The following is a 13020-nucleotide window of genomic DNA, read 5'->3' on the forward strand; positions in this document are numbered from 1 at the left end:
ATATAAGTTTATAAGCTAGTCTGATTAGTATTCTACTATATAATAAACTCTACTGCTGCGCCTCCTACTAGCTATAGCTTACTGACGTTATTAACTAGGTGGTATTACCTACTAGTAGGTATATAATAATAAACTAGACCTCTTATATACTAGCCTATATAATCCTAAATATGTATCCTATTATATTAAATAAGACGCTACCTATATGCTTTATGTTATAAGGTGCGCTATACCTCTAGAATGAGATAATAATATTATTAAGGAGTGGTGCGCTAGGTCTTATAATTAGGTAGCTTAGCTTACCTATAATGCTAAAGAAGTTGAGGAAGAACTATAGAATAAAGGTGTCTATAACTTTAGCTTATATTACTTCTACTAATTAGGCCTTAAAATTAATTATATGCTTCACTTAGAGTATATTAAAGGTGTTAGCTAGCTTAAAGGTGTTTAATAGCACCTTAGAGATAAACTATATTACTATTCTTAGGTTATATTAGCTTCCCTACTGCTTATATATACTATATATACTAAGTAGTCTTAATACTTACTATAAAGCTAGTAGTAACTAGTGGAGTACTTAACTGCCTATCTCTATAGTTTACTATGTATACTAGGTATATTAACCTTATCTTCACAGTTATAACCTTTATTATCTATTACTTTATTAAGGCTTACTTTATAGTAATTATCCTCCTTAATAGCTAAGCTATCTCTCTGTAACTTATAAGTAGGGGGTGCTATAGGGTTAATACTAGTAGATATATTAGTAGGAGAGGTAGTATATAAGTCTTATTATAATTTTAATAGTTTAATTTAACTATTTTAGGTGGGATTAGTTATAATATAGTCCTTAGTAGATACTATAAACTGCTAGGTTTCTGCTTTTTATCTAAGCTTAAGCGTAAAGAGAGCTATATTACTTTATTCTTAGCAAGGATATCACCTAGCTAATAGAATATAAACATAATATTAAAACATTCTAATATATCTCTTTATAATACCTTATCTCTTAGGAGTGGAATTTTATTTAATTTGTTTTGCTATAGAGGGGAAAGGTATAATATACCCCTAGCTTGAGGAAAAAGCTTATCCTAAGTGCTTATTATCTAGCGTAGTATAATAACTAGGAAAGTATAGGATAATAATAAGATATTATATAGAGGCTGCTCTAGGATCTTAGAATATAGGGTGTTATATGATTTATACTTAAGGAATAGAGATAGGTATATAGATATATAAGATAAAAAAAGCCTTAAGGGGCTTATTTATAGTAGTAGGATGAGTAGATATAAGGCTTTAATCTAGAGTATAAGGCTAAATAGTTTTAAAAAGGGAGATAGGGAGAAAAGCCCCTTAGGGCTTCTTTATAATAGCAGAATAAGTAGATATAAGGCTTTAATCTAGAGTAAAGGGCTATAGAGTTTTATAAGAGGAGAAAAGTAGAAGCTTCTTAAGGCTTATTTATAGTAATAGAATAAGTAGATATAAGGCTTTAATCTAAAGTGAAGGGCTAAGTAGTTTTAGAAAGGGAGATAGAGAGAGAAGCCTCTAGGGGCTTTTTCTTTATATAAGTATTCTTATAGAAAAGGGAATATAAGCTTTAGAGCGTAAAGTTATATTATAACTAGGTATAATAAATATCTACTTTACTCTTAGGTATAAAAGTAAGAGATTATAATATATAGGTGTGTAATAGATAGGTATAGTTATATTATTTAGTGGGATAAAATAGGGGGTATAAGTATTAAAAATAAAACGTACTTATAATATTATAGCTTAGAGGTAAAGTTCTTTCTAAGCATCCTTTTAGACTACCCCCCTATACTTTATTACCTTCTCTCTCCCTTAATCTTTAAGTAGCTAGCTAGCTAAAAGAACCTCCCTTAAGCTTCGTAAAGCTATTAGTCTATTACTTTCCTATTTTAAAACCTAATTTTTAAGCTACTATTATTATTCTACTAGAGGGGGTAATAGCTAGCAATAGGAGCCTTATAGCTAGTAAAGTAGTCTTTAACCTTTTTTGCTAGCTATTAAACAGCTAATAGGGGGAGATTAATAAGGCCTACCCTTCTACGTCTAATAGTATATAGAGCGCCTTAATGTAGCTGAGGCTAGCCCTATAGCCTATTAGCTTATAGCTGCCTATATCCTCTTATACTAATAGAGGTAGGATATTAGCTGCTAAGCTTAAGCGTTTTTGATAGCGCTATAGGCTAAAGCTAATACTCTTATTAGCGCTATAATTATCCTTATCGTTAGTAGTTATATTCTTAGCTATTAGGGTTAGGCTAAAGAGGGGAAGCTCTAGAAGATCTATAAAGGAGATAAGGACTTCCTTAATCTTATACTGTAACTTAAGGAGTCTAAGGTTACTATTCTTAATAAGCTAGTTACTTATCTTAAAGAGGGTAGTATAAAAGGTGTTTATAAGTATATAAGCTTATACCTAGTAGAGGTCTCTATTAATATTAGCTAGTATCCCCTACTTAGGCCTAAATATATCTATTATAATATTACTAGCATCTATAATACCTTAGATAATATAGAGGATATATACCTAGCTAATATAGCTAAAGTAGATACTATAGTTAGACTTATCAATAAGGGTGATATTTTCTATAGTTAGGGCTTATACCTCCTACGCCTAGAAGGCGTCTATATTATATATTATAAGATTAAGTATATACTGCTAAAGCTATATAGCTATATTCTCAGTATAGGTAGTAGAGCCCCTATATACACTAAGGTTATTAAGGGCAGCTTAAATATACTTAAGTAGTAGGGGCTTATTCTTAAACTTAGGGTTTATATCTATAAGTTTAGCTATACTTCTACTATTAATCTAACTAACGACTTAGTATAGTATATAGACTACAATCTCTATCTCTAGCCTCTTAGGATATAAGAAGCGCCTGAGGTTAATAAAAGAGAGGTTAAGCGCTACTAATATAGCAGTATAAACCCTCTTATAGGCTTTATTATCTAATATCCTAAGGAGCCCTATTATATATTAAGGGGTGGTGTTAGTGTTATTATAGCTATTAGTAGGGAAAAAGGCAGCCTTAATAATATCCTAAGCGTAAGCTTCCCTATTACTATTACTAGTAGGTAGGGCTATAGATAGTATATTCTAGTCGCTTAGCTTTATATCCTGTATTACATTAAGGGGGAGGGTGTTAAGCGTGTTAAGTACTATCTTAAGCGTTATAAACTAGTAGCTATTAATATAGAGGCTAGCTATCTACTTAAAGGTTAATATATTAAAGGTCTCTAAGCTTAAGCGTGTTTAGTACTAGTAGGTAGCTATATCCTACTACTGCTTATAGTTCTATAATATAATAAGCTAGTAGGTTAGGAAGCCCTTCTTACTACTAAGCTATAGTCCTACTATAAGCTTATAGTTAATAGTGATATATATACTAAGCTTAGTAGCATCTAATACTACTAATATAAGCTGTTTCTAGATCTATCTATAGTTATTAAGTAGGCTTAGGTCTTAGTAGTTAATATATAGTCTTATATTAAAGTTTAGAGGTAGCTTATCTATTATTATAAGTTAAGCTAGTGCTACTTTTACTTCTTAACGTATATATAGGAGGGTTCTATAACTTACTTTTATTATATAGCTTATATATCTATTAGGCGTCTAACTCTGTAGCACCTATTATTTTTATATATTCCTAGAGGGCGTAGAGATAGTACTAGCTAGTTATAACCTTAACTTTAGTCCTATTTATATTAGCCTATTAGAGTAATAAGTGTTCCCTAGTGTCTTTTTTACTATTATTCTAGTTGTCTTACCTGTTTTTAAGGGCTTAGTAGATATCCTTAGCGCTATATAGGACGAATATATAGTTTTTAAGCGCGCTATACTTAAGGCTAACTTTTATAAAGACGTCCTAGAGTTTGCATATATAGGAGGGTTTGATTTAATAGTTATTACCCCTACTCTATATTATATCTATAATATTAATATATAGTTTTATAGTAGCTAAGAGGTAAGGCTTTATAAGTTCTTATACTAACTTTTAATCCTAGAAGGGCTTATTAGATATTTATTATTTATAGCTATAGTGTGTAGGAGTTATATCCTTAGTGCTACGCTTACGTTTTATTATAATAATAATACTATTAAGCATAATAAGGTTTATAAATATTTTATAGTATAGGTGGGTGATATATCTATATATAGGAGGTCCTAATATACTAGTGAATAAGAAGAGGGCGTTATAATATATTCTTACTAGGCTTATATCCTTAGGCTAGTTTATAGTTAGCTATATTAAGGTTAGGCAGACTATATTATTCTACTACGCTCTTCTTTTATACTCCCTTATAAGTCTCATAATAGATATAGCGTTTAAGTAGCCTTTAATTAGAATTTCTATATAGCTAATACTAGCTACTTAGGAATATTATATACCCCTCCCTCCCTCCCTCCCCCTCCCCTCCCTTCTATCTACCTTCTTATATATACTTAGTTTATATTCTACCTTAGGAATATATAAGAGTATTATTCCTATTTAGGATTTACTTCTATCTTTAGTTTCTCTACCTTTATTATGTTATTATAGCTAGAGCTAGGTAATAATTACGTACAGCCTATAGGGGAAGGGGTAGAGGTAATTTAGAGCTTAGATACTTAGATTTACTAGTCTAAATAGCTATAAAAGAAAGCCCTTAAGGGCTTTAGGTAAGGGGGGCACTATAATATAGAATATCTTTTACTTCTTAGAAGATCCTATATATAGTGAATTTTATATAGATAAAGCTTAGGGGAAACTCTAGTAAATAGATATACTTATAAGACGCCTAAATATAAGCTTACTAACTATATCTATTAATATTATTTGTTATTAGCTTAGCGTGAGAAGAAAATATTATTATATCTATTATCCACCTTTAACCTTTTAGTATCTTTACCTCTATCCCTATCTATACTTAAGCTAACCTTAGTTATTATCTAATAATATATACTAAATATCCTTAATAGCTTATAAGATAATTATATAGTGTTTAAAGTATAGAACTATTTAATCTATAATCTAATCTATAGTATATATACTAATAAGTATCTTAGTAGAAGCTAGGATAGAGAGCTATACTTACTATAATTACTATATACCTATTTATATTAATAAGCTTTAGACTATATATACTTATAACCTCTCCCCTTCTAACATATTACGCTCTTTTAAGACGTTCTTATAGTTAGTTAGTACTTATATAAGTTATAATAGAAGTCTATACTCTTTATAGATAAACTATATAACTTATCTAGTGAGCTATAAGTATATATTTTTTATCTTTAGTAAGATATAGATAAGAGGCTAGAGATAGAATTAGAGATATAATAAATACTCTCTCTCTCTATAGCTAATATCTTTTATTAAGGATATCTAGTAGAGGTCTAATAATATTCTTACTTATGCTATCCTATTAGTTACTATATAATACTAGTATATATACGTATTAGATATAGTAGATAAAATATTATTCTAGTTAATTAATAATTTTCTTTAGTAAATCGTGAGATTTATTATAAGCTATAGGAATAGAGAGGGTATAGCTCCTTAATAAACTAGCGTTATATAGGACTTAATAGGTTATTTTAACTTATATATAACTGCACCTATATATTAGGGGTTAGAAGGTATTACTAATTAGTTAGAATATAGTTCTAATCTATTTAAATTTATATAATATACTATATTTAGTCTCAGCCTAATAGGGATAATATAGTTAGTAGAGTAGTAGTTATAATAGGTAGGTATATATTTATAAAGAATATAGAATAATAGTATAATAAAGAAATTATAGAAGTTTATAGAGGTAGTAAGTAAGCTTATTTAAAGTTAGGATTACTTCTTCTTAGTATATATAAACTATCTATATTATTTCCTCCTATATTAGGATACCCCTTATAAAGCTATTTGCTATTTACTTCATCTAAGCTATAAGTTTAATAAGGTAATTAAGTATAGCAGTTAATAGTAGATAAGCTATTATATAATTAGCTGCAATATATTAAGTAATTATAGATAGAGTTAGTAATACCCTTAGTGCACTAAATTATTTATTTATCCCTTTCCTTATATTACTTAATCTATCTATATATCCCTATATACTTTATTTCTACTTAAGTCTGCTATATAAGAAAATATTAGAGTTACTTACTATTACGTTTTATAGTATTTAATACTGTTTACTACTGTTAACTAGTTAAATAATATAGTTTATAATATAAGTAGCCCTCCCTCCTATCTTTCTTTTAGATTTAGCTAGTATTAATATATTAGTTTCTCTCTAATTAATATAATATAGTGTCTAAGCCTACTTCTAGCTAAGTATAGATATATGCTCTAATTACCCTCCCTTCTAAATATCTAAATAGCTATATCTATCTACTCTTACTACTAAGCTGCTTCTATATCTTCTTTCCCTACCTTATAAATACTATATATATTAGCTATTCTCTTATCTCCCTATTAGGGCTATATATATTACCTATAATAATTTATATTAGATTTAAACTATTATCTAGTTTTCTATTTATTTACTACTATCTATATACCTTTTTTTTAATAGAGGGGAGATATAGGGGAGTACTTACTAATTATACTCACTATATATAATATATAGAGTAAAGTAAAATACCTTATAGTTTACTTTAACTATTTAATTAGCTGTATTTAAGGGTAAGAAGCTCTATAGAAGCTATAGGATTAACTAGCTATATATAAACCTAAAGATCTACTTAAGGTTAGGTAAAAAGATAAGTAAGTATATATATAAGATTTAGAGCGTTTCCTCCCTTAAGTGATTATTAGGAGAGTATTATAAGTAGGTAGATTTTGCCTTATTTAGTTTCTATTTAGGTTATAAAAGCTGTTAGGAGCTTTTAGCTAAGTTAGTTAGGTTATCTAGCCTTAATAGTTAAGTCTTAGAAGCCTCTAGGGGCTTCTAGCTGATTAGGTTAGGTTATCTAAATTCTACTATTAGGTTTTAGAAGCCCCTAAAGGCTTATAGCTAACTATAGTAGGGCATCTAGGATCTATAGTTAAGTCTAATTTCTAAGAAGTCCTAGGGGGCTTCTTACTAAATAGGCTAGGTTATCTAGAGGATAACTACTATAGTTAAGTATAGTTAAGTATTAGAAGCCTTAAGGGGCTTCTAACTAATTAGGTTAGGTTATCTAAATTCTATAATTAGGTCCCTTAAAGCCTCTAATAGCTTTTAGTTGAATAGGCTGGGTTATCTAAAGGCTATAGTTAAGTCTGAGAAGTTTTAGAGGGCTTCTTACTGAATAGGCTAAACTATTTAGAGGATTACTATAGTCTAAGTCCTAGAAGCCCTAAGGGGCTTCTAGCTATATGTGATAAGTTATTTAGATTTAAATAGTTAGGTCTAAGAAGCCCTTAGGGGCTTTCTTCTAGTTATATATATTATTCGAACTCTATAGTTAAAGTCCTAGAAGTCCTCCCTATTAGTAGGTTTATAGATACTTATAACTAGTCTGTTCTAGACGTAGAATCTAATATATATCGTCGTCTAATATACTTTCCCTTCGCTAGCCCCCTAGTGCCCCCCTTCTATATTACTCGTTTATTAGCCCTAAAGAGGCCTCTTTCTAGCCTAAATCCTAGCCCTAACCTAACCTATATTAACTAGTAAAACAGCACTACTTAAATTTAGGATTCTAATAGCTAGTTTTTACTAAGTAGAATTTCTAAACTTAGGTTTAAAATTCTAATAACTAGGTTTTATTAAATAGGATTTCTAAACCTAAGTTTAAGATTTTAATAGCTAATCTTTACTAAATAGGATTTCTAAATATAAATTTAAGATTAAATAGGATTTCTAAACCTAAGTTTAGGATTTTAATAATTAGTTTTTACTAAGTAGGATTTCTAAACTTAGGTTTAGGATTCTAATAACTAGTTTTTACTAAATAGGATTTCTAAACCTAAGTTTAAAATTCTAAGAACTAGCTTTTACTAAGTAAGTTTTCTAAACCTATATTTAGAATTTAATAATTATAGTTATTTCTACTTCCCCTAATATAAATTAATTTTTTATCTATATAGCTAGCCCTAACCTTAAACCTTTAGTAGCTGTTTCCTTATATTATAATAATTAAATAATATACCTAAAGTTTAATATAAATAGAATATTTAAGTTTATAGTTATAATGCAGCCTCCTTATAAAAAGACTATAGTAAAATTCACCCTATACGTAAGTATAATTCTAGAAACACTATATAGGCATTTTAACTTATACCCTCTACTAATTAAGGAACATAATATAGAAACCTTATACGTTCCTACTAGTAGGTAAACCCTTATATAAAGTTAAACGCACGCCCTAGCTGAATAGACTAGAAGGCTATATATATTATTAGGAGGCGTAAAGTTAAGAGGTCTATCGCTCTAAGTAGGTAAAAATCACTATGAACAGCTAGAGGCCTAAATAGAAGATTTATTACTATATAACTTATAATAATACTAAAGTAGTAAAGTATTTTATAACTTATTATTCTTTTATAAATATCTATTTTAAAACTTTTTATTTAAATAAAACTTTATAATATTTATAAAATATTTCTAACCTTAACTAGATTTTCAGTAAGTAATATAAGTAATTATTTATATAATACTAACTACTTAGGTTAACTCTTATTAATAAAATAGAAGTAATAATAATAAATTAACTTAGATATATATTATATATATATCCCTAAAAACTAGTAAAACTCTACGTATAGGTTTCATAGGGCCTGCTATTCTCGCTAGGCAGATTATCTATTTATCTAGGCCTCCCCTAGCAGCTAAGAAGCGCTAATTTAAACCCTTATAATCTAATAAATAGCTATAGCTAGATAGAGCTCTACTATATATATAGGTTTAGGATTATTATAGTAAGAAGTTACTAATAAAGTAAGTAAAGTAGGAGAACTAATTAGTTTTAGTTTTTGAACTTAGAACCTAATTAATAGAATATAGAATATAGCGATCTAATTAGTATAGAGGGCACTTTTAAACTCTATAATTTATAGCTAATTAGAGCAAAGTAGCTTTATATAACCTTTTCTCACGCTATTAGAGATAGTAAGATAACCTTTCCTAATAGAAAGCATTCTATTACCTTAAGTACTTCTAATAAAAAAAGCTATTATTCTATAACTTATAAAATAACTAAAACTATAATAATAAGAAGTAATTAAAGTTATTTAGAAATATATAATTAATTTATAGGGATAACTATATAATTATATTAATTATCCTTAAGGGGGTATAATAGATTATAGGAGTTAAAATAATACTTCTTAGTTACTAGAAGTAGTTTAGATAAATAGATAATCTACCTAATAAGAATAATAAGCTTTATAAAAACCACGCGCAGAGTTTTACCTATACTTAGGGATATATAATTAATATATATCTAAGTTAATTTATTAGTTCTATGCTATAGAACCTCCTGCTTAAGTATTATAGTATATTACAGACCAGTTAGCAACTAGGGGTACTTAATATCCTTTGCAGCTACTATCATCTTAGTTAAAGATTTCTTAGCCCTATCAGCAATATTGAGGTCCGCCTCAAAGTTGATAACGTAGTCGTGAATAGAGCTAGATAGGGCGTTATACACTCAGTACCTATAGCCTATGTTATTAAGATAGAAAGCGCCCTTCATATACCCACTAGCACAGATCTTAACCTCAATCAACCCGTCTGCCTCATTTGTCAGTAGCCCCAGACAGTTTTATTTGCTCTGTATAGCTTCAGCATTTCTAGGCTGGAAAGGTCTATTAGGCAACAGAAGACAGGCTAACTGTCGCTGCAGCTAACGGGAATTTCAAATCCAGTCCAGTCTCCGCAGTCAATTAGGCTGCTGAAGCTGGCACTATCCTCAGTTAGGAACCCAGTATGTTTAGTGGGTACCTCCTGATTCCAGCGCTGAATAAGGGAGGTACCCTCTGTGAGAACGGTGAGAATATAGCGGATACCTCCCGATTTTTAGTGAGGATATCGGGAGGAACCAAGTTAACAGCGCCTTCAGGCTAAAGGTTTCAGCAGCTGCTAGTGTGTTAGCAGCGCCTCCTCCGTTAATGCCTTAGGTAGGTAGGCACCTTACTTTACTATGTAGGTATCCATCACGTCGAGGTCACTCGGCCCCTCGCTGGAAGGGCTGGTTTCCACTACCTTACACCAGCACACTGCAGAGGCAACTGACGACCCACCTCCGTTGGCGATCGCAGTGCAAGGGCCTGGTTGAATGAATCGCATCGGAGGATCCAGCCATGCAGGCTTGTTGTTGGAGAAAGACCGGCTCCCGTTGATTGGCCCTTTATGGGATGGGCAGGGTGACTGTGTCTGTTGCATCTGTCGCTCATGTGATCCGAAGCATTAATAAGTCGACAGCAGGCTGTTTGTCGATGGGGGTGCATGACGGAAGAGGACACGGGCGGGAGACGAGACCCATTTTTCGCGTTTCCCCTTTTGAGGCATCTCCAACGCCGACACCATGCAACGCAGCACGCTCTGCCAATAACAGCCCCTGCCACCACAGTCTGCCATCAGCGACTGCCACCACTTTTGAGGAAAGTAAAGCCGCATCTTGACGGCCGCATCGGGAGCATGCACTTATTGGCACTTTTCCTCTCACCGGTCAACGATTCTGCAGCATGTCCTGCAAACACAACGGCCATCCGCAGCTCCTCCGCGTCAACCTGGAACGCGCCGCGAATCGCTGGTCAACGTCGGCGCCCATCATCGGCGTGCAGACAGTCCAATTGGCGCAAGGGGTGAAGCAGAGATGGATTGAGAGACCTGATAAAGTACTTGGACCAAACATCCCCACAGGTCGCAGCGCTTAGAAGATGGGGATTTCCCGTCCCAGAATCCTCTCTTCTCTTTCCTCTCGCTCCCTCCGCCCCGACCCGTGCCACAGAAACACGACATTGCTGCGTGCTGGCAAATGACACTTTCACGCCCTCCCGTGCCCGTCTACTCCGCGTCCGACGATGCATGGCGCGCGCCGGCCGCTGCCTCAACGGCATCAACGACACCGATGCGAAAACCCGATACCCCGGAGGAAAGAACATGCACGCGGTGCTCGCAGCGCCTCGACGGGTGGTGGGAGTACATTCTACACAGCGATCGCTGCCTTAGGTCCAGTCTCCAACGGCTTCGCGAAAGCCCGGGCTGAATGCGGTTGGACTGCTCAGGAACCCCGCGACGGCGGCCCAGTGGAGAAGAAGAAAAGTACTGAGGTCGGAGTCATCCCCACAAGTCTCCTCCCCGAACCGCGGGGCTGCGTCGTCCCTCCGTACGTGCTTTGGTCTGACGGCTTAACAGTGGAGATCGGCCCGACCCATGCAAAGCCGAAAAAGCAACGGTTCTGAAGATCAAGCTTTGAAGCGGGATGGAGACTCGGATAATGGGATCATCACGGGAGCGGACATGTTTCTGGTGGGGGCAGCGCCTTGTCTGAGCATTGTGTGAAGAAGGGTTTTCAGTGGTTCTGACAACCGTCTTTTTACCTCAGTCTTCGCTTGTACTAATACAACACTGAAAGCCACGTCCACTATTCCACGAACACGGTGTCTACGTGACCAACCGGCCCGACAGTTTGAAACCGTGCGACATCAAGTCGGTCGCTGGATGCAACCCCCACGAACAATAATCGAGACGCCTCTCTGCTGGACACAGCTTTTGTCCCATGGCTAATTTCCCGCTTTGCCTTTTATTGTGGTGCATACTTCCGTTTTGCAGCCGTCTTCACTAAATCTGCTGCGCACTTCACACATTTTGGCACTATGCATCTGGGATCTTGCTGACGCAAGCCTTTTGTATTTGGGGCCGATACTCAGCTAAACCCGGGAACTACCACTTCACGAGCTGAGCGAGAAGAATTGAACTTGATATTCACACTTCAACCCCGAGTATTACCCAAGTCCAGCTTAGCCAGCCCTTTGCCATTAGGGGTACTTGCCTGTACCGAAACGACCGACGCTTCTTGTGCCGCTGAGCAACAGAATCATTGGCGCTTCATACTCCATTGTCAAAGGTCGGGCACGAGTCTCGTGTTCATTTCAACCTTGTCTTCCTCTGACCTTGTAATCCTAGGCGTGCCTTTGGTCGTCTTCTGGCTGGGTTTGGGAAGTAGGTCCATGAAGGTCCAGATTGTTCATCCCTGAAGCCACCTGATTGACGTTGTCTTCTGGTTGGGCCGTGGAAGTAGAACCATGAATAGCCAGGTTGTTCAGCTCGGTCGCCACTCGATTGACGTCGTCTTCGGCCGCGGGATTGGTACGTCTGATTCTGCGAAGCTCTGCACCAAACACGTTAGTCTCTGCGATCATGGGCCTCAACTTGACTTACCTCTACTTGCGGCAATCAATGATTGGTGGTCCAGTTCAGCGGGCTCGGAGCCGTCGAGTTCTTTGGCAGCGATGGCCTTCTTGATAGTATCGATGACGTCGCTCGCTGGATAGTTGAGTCGGGATGGGTTGTCCAGAAGTTTGCACAAGACCTTGAGAGAGCTTGCAGACGTTGCAACTTGGCGACCGAGATGGAGAAAGACTGCGGGCGGGCTGAGGTTAAGGGAGCGTTGGACACGATAAAAGCGCACAAGTGCTTTCCAATCTCTCCGGGCCATCTCTTCGTACTGTTGATGATATATCAACTTGAGGACTTCATCGGTGCGATCCCCAAATGAGCGGGTGACGAAGGTGGGCCATGAAACTTCGGCGAGACTGCATTCGCGCATGCGGACAGCAGTCCAGTGTGCAGACCGTAATGCATCCCACAGATCCAAAATGGCGAATTGATCTCTCTGATGTTGTGGAATATCTGTCGCCGCGTTCAGGCGGTTGATCAGTGCGGTCAATTCTGGCGTTGGGTTGCTCAGCTGGGTGATTGTGGAGGGTGGCTGCGCGGGAACTTGTCGTTGGGGCGGTCCGCGATATGGGGCTGTGAACGTCCACCCATCGTTCTGGGACAGACCTGTCGACATGA

General features: G+C 35.1%; 1 protein-coding gene across 1 annotated transcript; it reads right to left on the minus strand.

The window, feature by feature from the left end:
- Window positions 1–12215: 12215 nt before the first annotated feature.
- Window positions 12216–13018, minus strand: GCG54_00015605 (uncharacterized protein; the record flags this gene model as incomplete). Its single annotated transcript, XM_045415384.1, has 2 exons — window positions 12216–12334; window positions 12385–13018. Coding segments are annotated over 2 exons (753 nt in total), but the record flags the coding sequence as incomplete, so codon positions are not given.
- Between the last annotated feature and the right edge of the window lie 2 nt (window positions 13019–13020).

This window comes from Colletotrichum gloeosporioides (genome assembly GCF_011800055.1).
Source record: "Colletotrichum gloeosporioides strain Lc1 chromosome Unknown consensus_80, whole genome shotgun sequence".
Classification (NCBI taxonomy): domain Eukaryota; kingdom Fungi; phylum Ascomycota; class Sordariomycetes; order Glomerellales; family Glomerellaceae; genus Colletotrichum; species Colletotrichum gloeosporioides.